The 22,566-nt window shown below is 38.9% G+C and overlaps 1 protein-coding gene and 1 long non-coding RNA gene across 2 annotated transcripts in view; both read left to right on the top strand.

The window, feature by feature from the left end:
• Nucleotides 1-22,566, top strand: part of LOC134803991 (uncharacterized) — a 274,246-nt gene that overhangs the window by 15,231 nt on the left and 236,449 nt on the right. The gene's annotated exons all lie outside the window — the stretch shown is intronic.
• LOC134805261 (uncharacterized) lies at nucleotides 4,021-21,799 on the top strand. The gene is made up of 9 exons (XM_063778575.1): nucleotides 4,021-4,304; nucleotides 4,882-5,370; nucleotides 13,039-14,110; nucleotides 14,793-15,541; nucleotides 16,178-16,402; nucleotides 16,700-16,956; nucleotides 17,534-17,654; nucleotides 18,940-19,246; nucleotides 21,165-21,799. The coding sequence occupies exons 2-8, from the start codon at nucleotides 4,915-4,917 to the stop codon at nucleotides 19,240-19,242; spliced, it is 3,183 nt and encodes a 1,060-aa protein (XP_063634645.1). The 5' UTR covers nucleotides 4,021-4,304; nucleotides 4,882-4,914; the 3' UTR covers nucleotides 19,243-19,246; nucleotides 21,165-21,799.

Consider the following 22,566-nt stretch of genomic DNA (forward strand, 5'->3'; position numbering starts at 1 on the left):
ATTCGTAATAATTTATTACTAATAAATAACTATAGTTCGTTTTTTTTAGCATTAGAAAGAATTTTAATTGAAAAACGCTTTTCAAAAATCAGTAACTATTACTTATGAAAGCAGAAGAATACAAATGATCGTATTAGATTCATAATTGTTACATATTTGCCGTGACTTATGTTTAAAACGTGATTTTCGATAAAAAGACACATCAAGATTGTTTACCTTATTTGTAATGCTAAAAAAACGAACTATATGTAGAAGATCTATTCCGAATTGTTAATTCTAGAAGAAGCGTCTCGACCAAAGTCTCGACCATTACTCTATGGAGTATGGATGTATAAAATTCGTGAAAATTAAATCAGAGTTGGGAGCAATGTTGCTGTAGAAAAATGTTTTTATTTTTATTACTGGCAACTTTTTCTAGGTGGCCAAAGCAACACATAGAACTCGGAGTAATTAACAATGGAGCCGCCATTAACAGGCGTTCCCCTCTGTCGAAAATAGGCGGCCAGTGGTCAACCACATGTCAACCATATGTATGGACTGACGTTTATCTGACATGACGTACCTATACATTTGATGTGCCCCTCCCCCGCAAAAAACGGCAGACTATTTTGTACCGAAAATTTTAGACATGGCGTCTCCGTTGGTTATATCCTCTAAGACATAGAAGCTTCAGGCGCAAACATGCGCAATTATAAGGCCAAGCGCGCACCACGATTTTAATTTTTGCGACACGATTTTAGAATCGCGCTGTAATTTATCGCAGAAAATTCACTGCGCGCACTGCGATGAAAAGTCGACGATTTGTTCATCCACGACATGGATTTCGTACCAGTCGCTTGTCGTGAAACAATATGCAATCGCTGTATGACTTTGAGTATTTATACCACAAAGGTGATCTCCTTCTATTTCTATAATTAAACGGTCAACATCTAGCGTCTCATCTTGTGATTCCATTGGAGAAGCAGGTTCCGATATGTTGACGCTTGGAGAGCGAAATGCCGACTGAGGTCCGGGGTGCGATTTTATTATCGCAGTGCGCGCGGGGCCATACAACTCCGTATGCTGCAATTCACTTTGCGACAATCGCGTCGCGAGCAGTCGCGGAACAATGTGACAAATCCCAATTTTAAAATCGCTGCGATTTTTTTGTCGCATATGCGCGCACTGCCATATAAACACATACGTTACATTTCTGCGACTAAATTATCGCGCGATAAAAAGTCGTGGTGCGCGCTTGGCCTAAGAGGACATAACTTTCTTAGTAAAGCCCCCCATTCACACTCCTACCGTGTAGGCCGCCTCGTAGTCCGCCTCGTTGGGTAGGATTGTGTAAAACCGCAACCCCCGTTGCGGACTACGAGCCGTCCTACAAACGGCTAAACGGTAGTCCGCAACCCCCATACACAATCCTACCCAACGAGGCGGACTACAAGGCGACCTACACGGTAGGAGTGTGAATGGGGGGCTTAAGTGAACAGGCCTTGGTCTGGCTACTGAAATATTACACAAATTTTTGGCAGGAGATTCAAAAAATCTTGGGCTGGTCACACTTTGTGTAGTAAGAATTATAGTTTTGATACTAGAAAATATTTTAGATTTTCTGTGCACACGTAAGGTACCTAAGGAAATAAATTAAATATACGTTGACGTGCACTCAAAGTCAGCTCACATAATTTCTACCACTTTAATTTAAAGTACAGTCAACGACAAACACGTATGTTTATGTTCCAATGTTTTAATATGTTCTATGGGATGATATCCCTTCGCGCCTACATTTTTCAAATTTGCCGCCTTTTTCTACTGACAAGATCTGCTTGACCAGCTTATATCTGTCAACAAAATTTGGCTAGCCAGACTCTATCAACTGTATGTACAACTTTGTCAGTAGAAAAAGGCGCGAAATTCAAATTTTCTACGGGACGATAACCCTTGGCGCAGTCCTTCGCGCCTACATTTTATATATTGCCGCTTTTTGGTACTGACGGAAATGGCTTGACAGACTATATTAGCCACATTCGCATAGTACCTACATCACTTTGCCTCGGGTTGATTCCTCATTCCAGATGGTTGTCTTTGGTTCGGCCAACTCCCGATATTAATCTATTTAGACACTACTAGAGGCCGCTAGGTGGCGACAGCGCCACGCGCGGCTTATGGCTAGGCACCAAAATTAGTGTGGAACGGACTCGGAGTAATTAACAATGGAGCCGCCATTAACAGGCGTTCCCCTCTGTCGAAAATAGGCGGCCAATGGTCAACCACATGTCAACCATATGTATGGACTGACGTTTATCTGACATGACGTACCTATACATTTGATGTGCCCCTCCCCCGCAAAAAACGGCAGACTATTTTGTACCGAAAATTTTAGACATGGCGTCTCCGTTGGTTATATCCTCTAAGGGAACGGATGTACTTTTAGCTACCTGTAGCAAAGCGATCGTCAGCGACTCGGAGTAATTAACAATGGAGCCGCCATTAACAGGCGTTCCCCTCTGTCGAAAATAGGCGGCCAATGGTCAACCACATGTCAACCATATGTATGGACTGACGTTTATCTGACATGACGTACCTATACATTTGATGTGCCCCTCCCCCGCAAAAAACGGCAGACTATTTTGTACCGAAAATTTTAGACGTGGCGTCTCCGTTGTTAATTACTCCGAGGTCAGCGACAATGTTCCAAATCTACCCTGGAGACTTATAGCGAAAACCGAAATTAGCAAATTACGGGGATCTTTCTCTTTTACTCCAATGAAGGCGTAACTAGAGTGACCGAGAAAATGCGGCAATTTACGAACTTCGATTTTCGCGGTTATAGCCCAATTAGCCCAGTTCACTTTAAACTTTAAACGCAAGATATTAATAGCTTTAATCGCATACCGACGATTTAACCTATACACCGATCCAGGTACCGATGGAGATTATAGAGTTTTTGGAGACTCGTCCAGTTTTCATCATTGTAAAGCCCCCTCACGTCACGCGCATAGTCTGAAGGGGGCTTAAGACGAATGAAACATACAGAAATTCAAATACTGCGTTAAAAAATCGATAGATATAGATGGTCAAGCAAATCTTGTCAGTAGAAAAAGGCGCGAAATTCAAATTTTCTATGAGACGATATTCCGTCGCGCCTACATTTTTCAAATTTGCCGCCTTTTTCTATTGACAAGATCTGCTTGACCAACTATAAATAAAATATCAATATTTTTTATATAATGTATATTTGGAGGGAAGTCCCTTGCCCATTGGCTTATTTGTCCCTAAAACTATAGATGGTCAAGCAAATCTTGTCAGTAGAAAAAGGCGCGAAATTCAAATTTTCTATGAGACGCTATTCCTTCGCGCCTACATTTTTCAAATTTGCCGCCTTTTTCTACTGACAAGATCTGCTTGACCAAGTATATTTTTGGATGACTATAGCCGGTCAAACAACTTTGTCAATAGAAAAAGGCGCGAAATTAAAATTTTGTACGGGACAATAACCCCTCGCGCTTACATTTTTTTAAATTTGCAGCATTTTTTGCTGACGGAAGTGACTTTACAGACACAGACTATGATTTAATTATGGTTTTATTATGTTAGACTGGTTATGGTGCAAAAGATCAGAATATAGATTCATGGCTACTATTACGTTCAGCAACCATCAAGCATCCATCAAGTGCATGCGTTTATGATTATGATCGACTCATTATACTTTTGTATTGGGATTTAATTGTACTCCGAAATGATTCCGAACTAGCGACCCGCCCCGGCCTTCCTCAAGAATCACTAGGTGAAAACCGCATGAAAATCCGTTCAGTCGTTTTTGAGTTTATCGCGAACATACAAACACAAACAGACAGACGCGGCGGGGGACTTTGTTTTAGGTCTAGTGATAGTGATGATTAGTAAAATCAGAGTAAAATGGATTGTAATGTGCGGCTCTTGTTTTTGAAGTCGGGTCGGGAGAATGAAGCGGGACTTTTGAGTTAACAGTTATTCCCGCCCAGAGGGCGGCACTGGTGCTGTCACGTGACTCAACTCCCGCCGCCATATTGCGTTAGTGCGATGGTGAGAGCATTTTGCCGTCACTAATATTTAATTATTAAAAATTATCTTTTACAATTAAATAGTGGAGCGTACAAGTGAAATTTACCTCAAAACGTATTGAATTACATTTTAATTCATCTGGCTTCATTACATATTGTCTGTAAATGGTCAGTTCAAAGAAGAAAATTGCTCTGGGTTTCCACCATTGAAGTAACCAAGTGGTGAACGAGTCTGAGGAAAGGTTCGAAGAAGCGAACCGAAGGCTGTGCTAGGTAAAGTACCTAAAAATGCATAAATAAGTTAATGTTAGAGAAATACGTTTTTTTGTGTCATTAAAAGTTAATTATTTACCGGCATTGATTGTTTACTTTGGTTATCGTAAATAAATGTTTGTTCTTATTCGAATTGTTTAATTATTTTTTTTTAATTTAGATGATTTTTTAATAAGCGATTCTTATGGAATAGTGTTTAATTTTCTGTTTATGATTTGCTAACCGGAAAGCGTAAGTTATGTATGTATTCGATTTTGGAGCGAAATCCGCCGATCGCATTTGTAACTTTATTTTGATAATGCATCAACATGCTGAAGGTTAATTTTTTTTATTATATTTACGAATTAGTTTGAAATATGACCTTTGAAATCCTAGTACATTATGTACACGTAGCTAGCTGTACGGAGTTGTACCATGGAACCGCCATTTTGATTGCTAGCGCCTTGCCAGGGGGGGAGAGGGGCGCGGGAGGGGGCGGTGTACACTAAAAAAAATGTGACGCTCATTCATTTGGAATCAGTTCTGAACATCATGAGGATAATAAACCTAACCTTATACATTGTTTGTGTTTTGACAGGTACTGTCACATGGAATGTAGCTTTAGCTCAATATGAATGGAGAAGTGAATGGAACCATGGAAGAGCCTATGGAGATAGCTCCTGCTTCACCTGTCAACTCACTACACTGTAATAAAATTACCTCCCAAGACTGTCAATTTGAGAATAAATTGGAGGATAGTGAGAGTACAGAAATTAATAATCATTTAGAAAATAATGAGAAAGAACCTGAAGATAAGGAGGTGCCCAATGATGGAGACAACCATCATCAGGATGAAAGTATGGAACAATCTTCTGATTTAGCACCTACTAAGGAAACTAATAGTGTTATTGAAAATCCTTTGGAAAATAACTGTGGCAATAGTAATGAATCATATCCAGAGTCCTTAAATAGTAATCAGGATAAGACAATATTTGTAGAGCAGAAGATAATAAGTTGCGAAGATGAGAAGAGCAAAGACGACGAGGCTGAAAACAATTGTAGTGCAGCGGTGACCGTAAATGATGTGGTGAGTAGTATTTTTCATCTAGGTATTCCTTCCCAATAGAATGTTATTCATAATATTTCCAAAACTTAATTCTGATTGTGATGTGTTGAAGAACTATATTTAAAATCTATGAAAAGCATACTATATTAGTTATAGTATTCTCAAATATCATACTTGTTACAAATAAAAATACTTACTATTTACCTATTAACAAAACTGAATGCTAAAAAATACAGATAACATAATGAAATCAAAAAATAGCACTCAATACTTAATTGATTACATTTATATCTAAGTAGAACAGAATGAACAGAATAGATAATTTGTTCTCATAATAAATAAGTGAATCAACATGCACCTAATAAAAATAATAATTACATATTATGATCTTAATGATATACTTAATTTTAGATTTATAATAATAAAAAAAACAGGTGCGGTTTATTGTTGGTCATGCCAAGTGTGACAGTACTTAAAGACCTATCTCTTTTCTATGAGAAAGTGTGACAAGTCTAAAAAGTCGAAATTTTGTGTAATGTAGGGTAATTCGCCAGTAACTGGCCACCTGTTAGTCACTGGCCACCCTAAACTAAAAATAAATTCTATTCACATATAAACAGAATTCATATTAGTCATTCAGGCTAGTTATTGAAGGCTGGCCAGTTATTGAAACCTTATACTAAAATTATTCTGGTGACACACTTAACCATTGACATTACATTATAAGATTTTCTTGAGTAAATTTTAGCAGAGCAGACTGAAATGAGTCTGTCCAGCTAGTTACAACTAATTTTATATTCATTCAAAAAAGAAAATGAAACACTTAATACCTACATAGTAACTGCAGTGCTAGGTCAATAGAGCCTATGTTTAAAAATAGCTTAATTGAGATTTATTACTTTTTAGTGTCCCTGAAAAAACAAAAATTTGATGAAGGTTCTTTGACAGCAAATACCAAAATAGAACTATGGGCACGTCATGTAACGACGCCTATAAGATAAGGGGTCTTCGCTAATGCCTTTTAATGTAGAGTTATTAAACATTTCATATCTCCCATTTTATCAACATTTGCCCAATTTTTCTATTCTCAAAAACTTGACACAAAGCAAAGACATTATTCATTCAATTCCTTAAGTATCAAATTTCGCACTTGCATATTTAAACATAACTAGTAGGCTTAGCACAGGACCACCGCGACAGTTTCTCGCCAGCGAGATGGACTACTCGTCCTTTTCTAACTGTATTAATTAGTGAAGGATGGGTAGTCTTATCTCTCGCGCGAGATACTGTCGCGACGCTCCTGTGCTAAGGCAGGCGATAGGTACTTCACATATTGCTTTTAAATGTGTAATGTGATATTCAAGACAGATAGTAAGTTTTACTTAAAATCGCTAAAACAGACAAGTGGGTAGTTAAAGTATAATCGCGCTGGTGGCCTAGCAGTAAGAGCGTGCGACTTTCAATCCGGAGGTCGCGGGTTCAAACCTCGGCTCGTACTAATGAGTTTTCAGAACTTATGTACGAAATATCATTTGATATTTACCTCTTTACCTGAAGGAAAACATCGTGAGGAAAACGGACTAATCCTATTAAGGCCTAGTTTCCCCTCTGGGTTGAAAGGTCAGATGGCAGTCGCTTTCTTGGGATTAGTTGTTAAGCGGACCCCAGGCTCCCATAAGCTGTCGGAAAATGCCGGGATAACGCGAGGAAGATCATGGGTAGTTAAAGTATAAGAAGGAAGTTGTTAGGTTTTTAAAATATGTGGTATATTTGTAGTTAAGGCGCCATTCATTTATTACATAGACTCTATGTATGTTAGAAAAAATAAGATTAATAATATATGTTTTATTTTTATTACGTAAGAGTCTAAAGAAAAAAGGAAAACACGTTTGTCTTCATTTTTCCGACCGTTGCCATGCAAAACGTTTACCTATACCAGGGCTCTCAAACCCCGGCCCGCGGGTCAAATCCGGCCCGCCGACACCCAAACTGTCCGGCCCGCGGGAGCCAGGTTCCAGGGGTTCAGCCCTAACAGCAGCAACCAGACACGCACCCCCTGTGACGTTGGCCCGCGCGAAGTTTCTGAGGCGCAATATGGCCCTCAGGTAAAGATGTTTGGAGACCCCTGACCTATACGATACACGCTTAAGCTTACGCTTTTTCAGAGTGCCTAACCTTATATTTATTAGAGTATATAACCTTAACTTTTCCCTTTTTTGTGATCTTCCGTAAGAACTATCAAGACTCCCTCCCACCCCTTTGGAAAATAAAATAAGACGCGGTCGATCCCCCCCCCATATCGTATTACCAAATAAATGAATGGCGCCTAAATGTTATTTTATCCTTATTATGAAATGTACTATTAAGCCAATTACAAGTATAAAAAAGAATACTTAGTCATTATTAAGCCATACCAAAAGGTTATATTAATGTTGGCTTCCTTTCTCACCATACCTGAGGCCTATGCAGATACCTTTTCTGTAGGATGCTATTTATCTCTTTCACTCTTACACGACTTTAACAAGTGTGAAAGAGATAGCAAATTGTAACTTCGGACTTCTATTGATATTGATATCGCTACTTAGTGTACGAGTTTAGGGTGGTATTCCACCTGTCCAATTTCTCTGTCTAATGTGTATTTTGTCTCACATCTTGCTTAATGGGAGAGTGAGACGCAATGACATTGGACCAATATTTTGGACAGATGGAATACCACCCTAACGCAGTTTTATGACATCCCGCCATTTTACCGACATTCGATTTTAAAGGGGAGGACTTCTAAAGTCTACGTATATTATTGGGGTCTATATATAAGAATGTCATTCTGTCGAAGTATTCTTCGCTCGACTAGGTATCACTGGATCGAATATGCGCCGGATCGATATATGTAGTCGGGGTGAATATACGTACAATGGGCCACTTGCACAATGACTTACATTCGTAGGTTAATTTACTCTCCGTTCCATGGAACTTCAATAAAAGACAACTTTTACTTGAACAGGAAACGTGAGAGCTAATTTTCGAAAACACAATTTCTTACCTTATATTTACTTAATAGCAATGATATTTTCAAATAAAATGGTTTCACTACACCTGATAAAATAAAGTCCCCCGCCGCGTCTGTCTGTATGTATGTATGTATGTTCGCGACTCAAACACTACTGTACGGATTTTCATGCGATTTTCTCCTATCAATAAAGTGATTTTTAAGGAACGTTTAGTTGTGTAATTTGTTAAGGTTTTGTGTAACCCGTGCGAAGCCGGGGCGGGTCGGTAGTCCCATATAATACACGCTCGCAAACGTCAAATTAGGCTTTCTAACACTCGGAATATCAGTGTGCGCTTGTATAGTCTCCATCAGATATATCGGAGCGGCCAAGGTGTTCACAATATCTGAACACGCACTCGTTAGAGCCTTGATAATAGAGCCGTATTCAGATATTTGTGAGCGCCTTGACCGCTCCGATATATCTGATGGCGACTGTATAGATCAGTCAGTGTACAGCAGCGGTCGGCAACCTTTTAGCAGCCAAGGGCGACATAGTAGTTAACCTTTTGGACGCCAATGACCGATATATCCGCACCGCAGGTTCAACGCCAAAGACTGATTAATCGGTCACAGACCACATACAGAGCAATATAGACCTACGTACATATGCATAAAGTTCAATTTCAGTTTTGACACTTCGGTGACGTGGCGCCCGAGTGACAGCTTTTGTGTTTGACACGGCGTCGAAAAGGTTAAGGAAATTGACGCGGGCACACTTTTGTTAATATGTGTGACTTTAACAGACGTTGTTGTTTGACAATATTACATACAAAATCGCCAGGAGGGCTCGCGGGCCGCAAGTGAGAGGTTCTCGGGCCGCATGCGGCCCGCGGGCCGCTTGTTGCCGACCGCTGGTGTACAGTAACCTCCGAGTCCGTATCTAGCCAATGTCGAAAGTAGGTTGTGAGTTTTGAGGCTTAGGGTCTTTGACCAACGTCACGGTTGCGTTGCGCAACATCGGCTCGCGACGGATTTTCATATATTTTCGTAGTTGTGCTTTGCGCAATCGGTTTATAAAGATAAACGGAATAAATTATGGATATGAGCTTATGAAGAGCCTTACTTTAGTGTTAATTATTAAAAGTTATTTCGGCGACATAGAGAAGAAGAAATTTAATAAAAAATCCAACTGCGGACGAGGTTTTCCCGAGTGGCTACAGTATGAGGTTCTTCAAAAAAGAAGTGTACAGGTTTTTAAAGGGTCGGCAACGCGCATGTAACACTCCTGTAGTTGCAGGCGTCCATAGGCTACGGTGACTTCTTACCACCTGGCGGCCCGTAGTAAAAAAAAAGAACGTCACTAACGATGAATAAAAAGATGGATTCAAAACAAATAGCTACGGGGACGTCAAAGCCACAATCGCTACGTAAAATCCAATCTATGTGTCAATATTACTTCTTATGCATCGGCACGGCACGGTAAGACGGGTAAACCATACGCACGGTCCAAAGCCACCTACCTATTTAGTTGTGCGAGACAGCAATCGAGCTTGCGGTCTGAGGGCCTACCGCGGACCACGTTCGACGTGTTGCCTCCCTGTCACACTTGTAAATTCGTACGTAAGTGTGATATGGAGGCAACACGTCGAACGTTGTTTGCGGTAGGCCCTCTGTTTTCAAAGTATAATACCTTGCCTGTAAAGTCAGCGCCAATATAATATGATACCTAAGTACTTGACAGATATGCCCAATAGGGGTCACACTTACATTGGCCCTCCTATGGTGCAGAGATAGGTTAGCGTTGTGACTAACGGGCCTGTTCGGTTGCACTCCTCACTCTCGCACCGCCCTATTATAGTATGAAATTAAAAACCCGTAGACTCCGGGGACATATTCAGATTTTTTTTATATAATACAAACTTGATTTAAATTCCCGTAGGTTCCTCTCGCACCAGTTTATGTTGCGTGATGTATGAGCGGAACACACTGAATATCATAATTAAATTAGTGATTAATATTTTTTTATTTGAATATGCATTTTCATTATGTCTATGTTGATATTTACAATGAATTGCAAACTTGAAACATTGACGAAATATGAGATTGAATTAAAAATTACTGTTATTTTTTCGTGTAGAGGTGTTATTGAACTGAAGTGACCTTATTAATGTTTGAGATTGTATTTTTAATTCTTTTCATATATTACGACTGACACTTTAACAAACTTAAAATTTAGAAAGGCATACTTACAGACCGAAACATAGAGAATAAAGTAAGTTTAGAGAGCTTACTCCATTAATTTTTTATTTAAGTTTTACGCTTAGTTATATTAAGATTTAAGCGTTATAACTTATTAATAATAAGATTTTTGAGGTAAGGGTTTTTTGCATTGTGTGGGTTAACTCCTCGCGCCTCGATCGCTTCTCACTATAGTTCGTTTTTTTAGCATTAGAAAAAGACTACGCGATCTTGACGTGTCTTATAATTGAAAAAGCTTTTTAAAAATCAGTATTTATTCTATTACGTATGAAAACAAAAGAATGTAAATAATCGTATATGATTCATAATTTTTAGGGTTCCGTACCCAAAGGGTAAAACGGGACCCTATTACTAAGACTCCGCTATCCGTCCGTCCGTCCGTCCGTCCGTCTGTCACCAGGCTGTATCTCACGAACCGTGGTAGTATTTTCACAGATGACGTATTTCTGTTGCCGCTATAACAACAAATACTAAAAACAGAATAAAATAAAGATCGAAGTGGGGCTCCCATACAACAAACGTGATTTTTGACCGAAGTTAAACAACGTCGGGCGGGGTCAGTATTTGGATGGGTGACCGTTTTTATAAATAATGGTACGGAACCCTTCGTGTGCGAGTCCGATTCGCACTTGGCCGGTTTTTTACATACGTGCCGTTGCTTATTTTTCCAAAGTGTTTTTCAATAAAAAGACGTCAAGATTGTTTACCTTTTTTCTAATGCTAAAAAAAACGCCATGCACGAATGCGCTAAACGCGCAGCCGTCAGGGAGGAGTGGAGGCGAGCCGTCAAACGTGTCACAAAGGGAGACTTCCAATGATGACCACGACCGCTCTGTCAAGAGTGTCCCGATCAAGAAGAAGAAAAAAAACCGGGCAAGTGCGAGTCGGACTCGCACACGAAGGGTTCCGTACCATTATCTATAAAAACGGTCACCCATCCAAGTACTGACCCCGCCCGACGTTGCTTAACTTCGGTCAAAAATCACGTTTGTTGTATGGGAGCCGCACTTAAATCTTTATTTTATTCTGTTTTTAGTATTTGTTGTTATAGCGGCAACAGAAATACATCATCTGTGAAAATTACAGCTGTCTAGCTATCACAGATCACGAGATACAGCCTGGTGACGGACGGACGGACGGACGGACGGTCGAACGGACGGACGGCAGCGGAGTCTTAGTAATAGGGTCTCGTTTTACCCTTTGGGTACGGAACCCTAAAAAACGAACTTCTTCACACAGTTTCGGCAAACAATAAAATTCGTTTCTAAATTTAATTTGTTTAAGACTGGGTTTGGCTTGCCGACTCATGACAGTTTGAGGGGTTAACTTGAGATTTACTTAACATGAATTGATAGTTATGACCTTATTTATGACTTATGACAGTTATATTATTGGTTACAGTTACAGGGTAATAACATATTGAAAAATTTGATATTTGTTTTATTGACTATTTTTTTCATTAATTTACTGCCAGAGCTTGAGACAAGCAAGTGTTTGGAATTACGTCTTTGATGTCAAATTGCCGTTGTCAGGTTGAGTTGTTTAATTTTGAAATAAGTATTAACACTGTCTGTGCCCCGTATATGAGTCACGGTAAGCTTCTATTACAAAGCTGTAAGGGTAACAATAATAATTCAGATTGAAACGGTTAGTTAGTTAAAGAAATCATGGACAAACACTTTTAAAATATGATATGAACTATACCATACCAACTATCTCATACCGTGTGCTGATGCTGAACCTAATAAAAAGGACTGTAGTAGTAGTAGTAAACACTTTATTGCACAAAACAAGTACATAACACAGAGAGAATACAGTAAATGTGTACAAAGGCGAACTTATCCCGTTAAGGGATCTCTTCCAGCTAAGCTTTAAGTAACTGAGAGATAAATGTACATGACGGCGAGACTTAAAAGAAGTAGCTAACCCTAGAAACATAACTAAATACGATGCGATGCATTAGGTGCAAAGGCATATACATATATAGATATACGAAACAATTACATGTCCATAAAAATATTAATACATACTTATAAATAAATAAATAAATATATAAATACATACAAATATAACAATCCTACCTACGTGTCCTTCTATTGACTGTTTTTGGATATACGGCTTTCCATCAGAGTAGGGTAGTTTTGGTACCTTCATGTGCAATGAGGACCTTTCTATCATAATTTCTGTTGGAATTTTAGATGGATACAACCTTATTGCACTAAAAGCATAAGGACCTTCTGCGGTATAAATCCATGTATAATTTTAATTCATTGTTTTATTATTGCTACGCTTTGCAACAATTTATTAACGGCTTTCGAATTGTCGGCGCTCTTGATAGATCTTTGATGGCGATATCGACATCCAACTAATGACGAAATAAATATTACAAATTGCTGTGTTAAATGCACTAACATCAACTGTATGTTTTTATTTATTTCAAGGAATCTGAGGAGGAGATTGACTCTGAAGAAGATTCGTCTGAAGAAGGGTCAGAGGTGTCTGCCGTGCCAAGAGCCGAGGACACGGTCAGTATTAATTCAGACTCGGAGCCCGATCGCGGCGACGACACATCACAAGAGAGTCAAAGAAATAACAGCAGCGAAATAATCATCTTAGAAAACGACAATGGACCTGACAACCAGAATGGCAACTCCCGCGATTCCGCAGCCGCTGAGGTTCACGAGATTATGAGTGATAATGATAATGACGATTGTGTCATGACTAACGACGAAAAGTCCAGTTCAAGTGTTAGTGAGAATAGAGTACAGCTGCGGCGCAGCAATAGAGCGATTAAAAGGAAAATTTACATTGATGAGGAAATGGAAAACGGGGGTAACGGATCTGATATTGAAGAGGTAGAGTTGGAAGATCCTTTAACTCGTAAATCCAAGCCTATAGTCGTAAACGATACTAAGGCATTAGTTGCGATGGCAGCGAAGCAATCTAAGATGACCATTAATAATCAGAAAAAGGAACCCACAGTTGTTATTATAGACACAAATTCAATTATGTCTGGGAAGAGTACGACGCCAGCGCCCCCGAAGTCGTCCGTAACGTCTATGACGGCCGAGAACTTATATCAAAGTATTGTAGCCCGTGGCACGACCGTCACCCCAGTGAGTAGTAAAACGGCGATCAGCACTAACACTGCTACTTCCCAAAACACAACCCAGACGGCACAACCGAACATACTGCCTTCTTTGACTGACGACATGTTCGTCGTAGAAGCACCCTCGTTTATAGTACCTTACGTTTATGAAAAACCTTCCATAAAGCCATTTAGAGAATTTGTAGACATATTAGGTAAAGAATTAGAAGAACAAAGAGCCAAAGAAGAGCAAGAAAGATTAGAAAAAGAAAAACTGGAGAAAGAGAAACGAGAGCAAGAAAAGAAAGAAAAACGGGAGCGAGGCGAAGAAGTGGAAGACTCCGAGGACGAACAGCAGAAGGAAAAGGACGCTGCCAAGGATGACGACGAAGACGAGAAGAAAAAGAAAAAGGCCGAGAAAAAAGGTAGGACCATACTGTTGTTGACTTATGTATTTGTATAACTTGTTTATATTATGGAATTTGTTATACAACTTTAGAGCGCATAATTTTCCAGTTCATGTGATCACTTGGTATAGAAAAGAAAACCTCGAGTTCCATGAGTTTTAGTAAACTTTATTGTAAAATAGCTTGCAAATTATCTAATAAACAAGATCCATTAAATAATTATTCATTTACAAGGGAAACGTAAAAATCTAAAATAACGAACTTTGGCAAAAGTAACTTCGTCTTAACAAGAACAACACACTGAGGTACATTTTGCTGACTAAGAGAAAATGCATAGGCTCGTCATCTCTACTGATATAATAAATGCGAGTGTACCTGTGTCTGCCTGTCTTTTCCGTCTTCACGCTTAAACCGCTCAGTCGATTTAGATGACATTTGGTGTGTTGATAGTATGGCTCGCTAGGCTCATAGGACAAAGAGTAGTTAATATCAATCATCATTATCATTATTATTTCACGCAGACGTAGTCGTAGGCAGAAGCATGTAGTACAATAATTATTGGCACCCATCAGAAGTAGTGCGGTAATAGATTTAGGTATTACTTACTTTGGCATCTAGGAACTACAACACAAAAAAGTACTTTTACTTACTAGAGAAATAAAATATTGTCTAGGTAACTAATACTTATTAACTTTTTCAGAAAGGAGACGTCGTAAAAATGAAGAAGAAGATGATGTCTCATGGGATGGTGAAAGTTCCACAGACTCGGAGGATGATATTAATAGTGACGAGGAAGATAAAACCGTTGTCATCAAGGATAAAGCTGATTCTATAGAGGAAATTAAGGACGTAACAGAACTAATTGCAGATAAGGTTACCACTGGCAAATCGGACAATTATTTCGATTGCTCGCTCGGAAAGTTCTTTATAAACATTGGACTGAACTTTGTGCAGGAATATGTACAAAATGATTTATTGAAGCAGCAAAACCGGAAACTTTACAGGGAAAAGAAAGCCGGCCACAGCACGAAGGCGACCGAGTCTTCTATATCATCGCTCATGAAAAATCTTGAGTTTAGTAAAGAAAATAATGCACCTTACCGATATCCCCAAATTAAATGTGAATTTTGTAGTTTCAAAACCGAATCCATGTTAGTAATGTCTCATCACCTGGAAACGCCGCACATGAAAAATAACGTTTATAAATGTAATTTCTGTGCATTTGAAATTCGAAGTCCTCATGATATTCTTTACCACATGGAAGCGGAGCATAATACGCGGGGGAAGTTAGAGCGAGCGCCAGCTTACCACCAGTGCGCCAACTGTCCCTTCGAGGACAACGGGAAGGGCAAGCTCGCCCGCCATCTCATCCCGTGTGCTAAGAAATTTAAGCCGGAAATAAACCTGGCGCCTCCCGTCGAGTGGGAACCTCCAGCCAAAATACCAAAGGTACTTTCTATGATTTTACTACCTATTGTTCTTCTACGTATCATACTGGTCATACTTTATAATAATTATGTATCCTAAATGTGACCAAGACATTCATCATTTCATTTTATTTTTAATACATTTTTCATCATACCAGCTCGTAATCTCAATAACTATTCTTTTAATAATTTCATAAACTAATGAGAAAGTTGCAAAGCATGTAGATGCAAATTTTGGGTAGCTTTCTCATTTTGACTGGTGGAATTGACTTCTAAGTGATGATTTTGAATGATATTGAACAGCGTTTATTTGGTTTTGATTTGTAATGTTTTACAGTTAGTATTTCCCCGAGTTGGTATGGTGAAAATTTTTGTGTTTCACTCGGTGCAAAGCTTGGTTAACCCCCGCGCAAACCTCGCAAAAATCAATATTCTAACCACTCATTAAGTTTGTGGCTCAATTTTGGAATCTCTTGTTTGCTTGGGTATTAGCACGAGGGGTTAAATAACAACTTTGCTCCCTTGTAAAACAATCAACTATTTTATCCGATCCGTGCTTTGTGTAAATATTAAACTTGCACTTAACCGTCTTGTGTGCTACGTAATATGAAACAGATTGACGGAATCATGTTTTCATTTCGCGTTCAAAATGTTTTAGATAACGAGAGCGCGGAATAACATGTTGGGATCGTATCAAAGCGGATTCGGTCGTCCGCAGTTCGGCAACAACCTGGTCCGCGCGCCGAACGTGGGGAGCGTGATGGGCGCGGGCGCGGCGTTCCGGGCGCGGGGCCGCGCGCCGCTTGCCACGCCGCCACGCCCTACCATGCTCGGCTCCACCATGATTCGAGGCGTCATGGTGCGGCAACCTACGCCCGCTCTGGTACATTATCTTTTCCTTAGCTATATCTAACGAACTTTATTCACTTTAATTAATACCAGTGAGCGATTATACATCTTCATTAATTCTATAGACATGTACTCACTTTTATTAGAATATTATTAACAACATAATTATAGCGTCATACATTACGAGTGCGTAGGATAAGTGTCTTAACCATTTTACACGAGTTACAAAATTCATATATAACTAATTGAAAATTCTCATAACGATTATTATAGGTCAGCCAGAATTATTCACAACGAATCGCGCACAATGAAATGAAACTTGTCCTTTCAGAATAACAACAAGAACGCCTTGCTAGGCAAGTCGATGCACCAGCCATCGATCTCGATCACGCCGCTGCCGCGGCAGCCGCAGCCGGCGCCGGCGCCCGCGCACACCAAGAGCACGTTCGTCATCTGCGAGATATGCGACGGCTACATCAAGGATCTCGAGCAGCTCCGCAACCACATGCAGTGGATACACAAAGTCAAAATACACCCCAAAATGATATACAATAGGCCGCCGCTCAACTGCCAAAAGTGTCAATTCAGGTGATTACACAACTTAATTATACAACTTTAGACTAGGGTCAATAAACCTATTTTTGAAGTGCGTAGCATTGCCGGTTGGTTACTTTTCATGCAGATCATATGATGAAAACAGATTGTTTGTACTTTTATAAATCAAATAGTAGTATCAAAAAGAATAGATAGTATAGAGGGGTCCTGTCATTGTAAATTTTGTAGTCACTGTAAATTTACTGCCATCTATCGACACACGACTAAAACTCAATATGAAAACGTATAAAGTTATCAAAAAATGTATATATTTTATATTATTATTTTTATATCATTTTGATCCATGTTCATTCACTGATATCTATATGTTAAAATTGTTAAATATTTAACGGTGTCGTCACGCCATCTAGCCGAGGATAGGCTAAAGGTGTGTGCGGCATCTATTCGAGAATGACTTTTACTTGAATTCCGAGGCACGTTTTTTCCTTAGACTTTATTCGTCTTATACGAAGTTACATGTCTTTGGTAGTATGGAGTGTTAAGTTAATCAGAATGCACAACCAAGCTATAAAAATATCTTTTATAGAACGAGCCATGTGGTTATTTTCAGATTTTTCACTGATCAAGGGCTAGAACGGCATCTGCTGGGGTCGCACGGCCTCGTGACGAGCTCCATGCAGGAGGCGGCCAACAAAGGCAAGGACGCCGGCCGGTGTCCTGTCTGTGGCAGGGTGAGTTTACAGACATGGTCAAAACTTTTTCTATTGGGTTATTAAATTAGGACTATTGGGTTTGATTACTTTGATTAAAGTCAGCGAGTATAAAGATTTTTTGAATGAGGAAGCAGAAGAGTATGTACCTATACAATAGGCCTGTTGCAAGTAACAAAGAATCATGGAAATAATGGTTTCAACGAAACATATATGTTAATATGATTCTAAAAAATGGCCCAATCTCAGTATAAACTGAAGGATTATTAATATATTCAATAAAATAAAAGTGCAAAATTTTCCAATCGGCCATTTTTACTGAAACGCCAATCAGAAACGTTCCAAACAGTGACGTCATCAATCCATAACATATTTCTTAGAGCAACATAGACAACCTCATTGACCGAAATCTATACGTGGGCACCAAAGAGTTCGAAAGGTGCAAAAAAAATGTTATTTCGCCACAACATTTATTACGTCCAAAAAATATTATTACACGATATAAAGTAGATATCTATTTGTTATTATTTAAATAAAATGCTAAATAATACGATATTTCAACAACAAACTTTTTTAATTATTTGGCTGAATGGAACTATCATTGCCATGTTGGCTGTCGTAACTAGAAAAAATTAAAAATTAAAAAGTAAAAGCGGCGTTCGGTGATTTTCACTCAAAATTTACATGTATCTAAATAATTCATCTTAAACTGCAACCGTGTGAGAGTTTTTGTGTAAAATGAGTTATTGTGATAAATTTTTGTAATGTATTTATCATCCCTAATCGTAATATATGGTGCTGAATTAACAATATAATTCGGATTCAAGGGAAATTCGTAACTGTAAGTATGTAAACAATATCTACCACCCTACCACCAACTAAATAATGACGTCACAAATGGCATGCGAGGCGTTTTCGCGCGAAGTTTAAACTAGCTATAATAAAATGCAATTATCTATGTTAAATCTTATGAGTATAACTGAAATATAGTGTTTTTCGGAACTAATACAAGTGTACCGACGATATTAAAAGGGTTTTCAAAATTTGTCATCAGGCCTATTGCGCAGAGCCATGTTCGCCGAGTGTAGGGGCGTAGGGTTTGTATCGATTCCGAGGGTCGCGCGCGTTTACTTGAATAACTTTGTTAAATGCAACCTAATAAACAATTAACCATGTAATGAATTGACTCCACGACGAATGTCATACTAAACTAATACTCCGTTTTTATGCTTCTCGTTTCATATATCCTGGGACGTGCCAAATATGCTGCTGTTCTCTCCCTTGAATTTTGTCGTTATATTTGCAGGTATATCAGTGGAAGTTGCTCAACCATGTAGCTAGAGACCATAATCTGACGCTAAAGCCAGCGCACTTATCATACAAGTGCACAGTGTGCACAGCTACCTTTGGAATGTACAAACAGTTCGAGAACCACGTTTACTCGGCGCACAGCGTGGTGGCCAAGCGCGTGATGGACAAGAGCAAGTCGGCCGCCCCCGCCGCCAAGCCCAACGACTCGCTGCTCAAGCCGCTCAAGATCAACGACGAGATAACCATCATACCACAGCCGGTCAAGGCCTCCACCCCCACGCCCGCGAAGGATAAATAATAAGGTAACTTCACCACATATTTGGAATTTTTGTTTTATGATTGCTTTCATGTATAAAAAATCTAAAAGGCCTTTCGGAAAGGCGAGCTTCTTAGATTTGGTTTCCAATTACGATGACTTAGTTCTATGTCGTTTTCCGATTTCAATTTTACCTAGACATTTATTTACTGACACAAAAGGTTCTTCACAAAAGCTTTTTGATTGTTACTTTAAAAATTGACTAAAATGTTGAATCATGGATTAGATCAAGGATGAAGCTGTTTAGCGAAAGTATTGATTATGTTATTAACTAAGAAATTATTGATGGAACTATTGCAAGCAACTATTGTGTTGAGGAATTGCAAGATTTGAATCGATTATTATTACAAAGACAGTGACGGTTTTTGAAACATCTAAAACTTGGTATTTGGTTATACATATTGGCAATATTCCAACTGAAATATAATAGTTAATATGTTCCTTGTATGTGAACTGATAAAAGCATTTACAGTTTTGTGTGAGAAAGGCTTATTAATGTTGATTGCGAACATGATTGAACAGCTACGAGTATTACTTTGCTGTGGCAGCATATGCGAGAGTTGATTTTCATGAGTTGAGTTGTGATTAGTGGTTACCATTAACCTAGTACCTTTAATCTGACGGGTTTCCTTATCCATTAGCACTATGATTATAATGGTTGAATTGAACTCATCATCATCATCAGTGATCAAACGCTTTGTTAGCCCGTGGCCATAGCGTCAACTACTGTGGTATAGTGTACTGTATTCTATGAGTAAGCTTTCAAGTAAGGTTTATATTTGCTAGCTGTAGAATTGATGTATTTGCGTCTGTGAGCTATTTTTGATGCATTAAGAAATGGCTGAGCAAAGAATCAGTAAAACTGACAAATCCACGAGCGTGACCCGCTAATCAAAAACCAATATGTATATTTATGTCGTGACTTGTTAGCAAGTACGAAAGGGCTCTGTGATGATCCAACAATTTCTGACTAACCTGAAATTATCCCCACTGCACTGGCGATAACTGGTCATTTTCTTAGCCTAGTAAAAACCTACATTGTTATATATTAGCGAAACAACGATGGGAGATATTTCTAGGCACTTGCGTGTCGGTGAGTTCAGAAAGGAATCATGTTATTTGACTATTTGGTATGATTAATTACTAATGCACAGCGAATTTAAGTGAATATTTACTTCTGCTCTATTGAATGAAAGCTGGAGTCATCACAGAAATCCTTAGGATTGGATTTGTGAAAGTACACTATTAGTGCGAGTATTTTGATTGATAGGACTTCATCAATGCGTTGTAATCGGATATACAAATGCTTACTCATTTAATTGATACCAAACTGTAATGCTAAAAAGTAACCCTTACTAGATTTAGCGTTTGAGATAACATTGTAATCGCGGTATAGTCATAGGGTATATGTAGATAGGTTACTGTAGTAATCCATTAGCTTATTTGCCACCATTCCATATCTAAACAGACGACAAAAAGAATTACAAGAATTTAATAAATAACTTAAGTGTAACATGTTCTAATTTTAAGCTGTGTTTAAAGAAATGCAATGCTATGCAAATGCGAATCTTTTGTATAATTCATAGGTATAATTATGTCAGAATCCGAGAGCTACAGGAGTTATGAAACTAATTTATGCACAATTCATGTAGGAGTACTAAATTATATATAGAAAACCCCACGTCCCTATGGACACAATATCTGCCTCTGGTCCTTAGAGCATTTAGCCATGTCAGTCCATACAAAAGTTTGCACAATTGTGCAAGTATTCGGCAGAGGGGTAAGCTCTTAAAGGCCAGTTATTAAATGCTCTAAGCTCTGGTCAATTCATTTTGTTGTGTCGGTACTATGTGTGATTTGTACCATTAGCAATCTGGTGTTGAGTGAGAGCGCGCTTGTTGCAGGCTCGGCCGGGGACGCCGCCAGCTTGCCGTCGCCTCTCGCCACCGGGTAGCCACCTCCGCGTCGACTGCACTCGACGCCCAACAGTCAACCATTAGTATACATTCCAATCACAACCTACAAATAACTATCTAGATTTAAAGTCACTTAAAACAATAAGATCACTGATACATAAAAGCAATAAATTAAGAGCATATCTCGAGGTGTAATTTGACCATTTTGCTTTTTAGGAGTCGAAGATCCTTCGACTTGTAGGTAGCAATGTGTTTATTGTATGTATGTGTTACTGTACTTGGTACTGAGGAAATTTGCACTGCCTAGGCTAATGGAGCCAGTGATATGTTGAACGGCTGTTATACAATCCGTTTGACAGACTAAGATTTCTTGGCTTAATGTTAGTTGTGCTGTACTGCCGCAGGCAAGGCGCAGTTTTAGTGACTTAACTGCACGTTAGTAATTAAAGGATTTAACGTGGGATAAGTGAACCTTTGACAAATTGGAATGTATACTAAACGCTTAGAGCATTTTTCAATGTAGGCTCTAAATACCTCAGGATTTTTATCGTCGAAAATAATAGATTTGAAATATATCTTTTGTTACAACATCGTGTTCTATAGTTTCAAATGATGGTTCTTAACACTTGATTTATATATATGTATATATATATTTGTGAGAGGCTGTGTTATATGCCTCGTTTTTGTATAATTCATCTTTAAAGCTAGGTGAACGATTTATCTGATATTAGAATCTTAATGCACCGAAATTAACGAATTTACGGTTTTGTTGCCGCAGCTGTAAAGGGATCCATGCCAAGCAAGAATAGTTTAAAAATGAAAGTTGTCTTGCGGGTCAACAGCTTCGTATCGTGACATAGCTCACACTCTGCAGGCCACTTATCCTCGCAACATACAGAAACGTCCCCTGAAGGCTACGATAAGGCTGGTCTTATAAAGTCGATGTTAAAGATGCCGTTCCATCTGATCGTTAAACAACGAACTGCAACTTGTCGCTTTCAAATCAATAGAATATTGGATCCGTGCTTTGGTTTACACAAAACTGTCATCCTAAACGAAATAGCTCTATCTCAATAACAAATGATTTTGAAAATGGAATTATCAGTTATAGAAACTAAAGTATATGGAGCGTGCATGTAGGGGCCAATACAGAAGCCCCCTGTTTATATGCGCGAACTGTAAATGTCAAGTTTAAGCTTCCAATGGAGCCCACAAGATGGCATATATAACCTGTACACAAGAAATGTAGAGGGCAGTACTTGCGTGTAGTGTCAATGTACAGTTTGTTTCCGATTTAGGCCACAAGATGGCAGACCCTCCAACGCGTACGGCCCGGGTATAAGTTATCGACAAATTTTCTTTTAAGATAGCGCTATTTGGCTTAGTGGAG

This window comes from Cydia splendana, chromosome Z, assembly GCF_910591565.1.
Source record: "Cydia splendana chromosome Z, ilCydSple1.2, whole genome shotgun sequence".
Classification (NCBI taxonomy): domain Eukaryota; kingdom Metazoa; phylum Arthropoda; class Insecta; order Lepidoptera; family Tortricidae; genus Cydia; species Cydia splendana.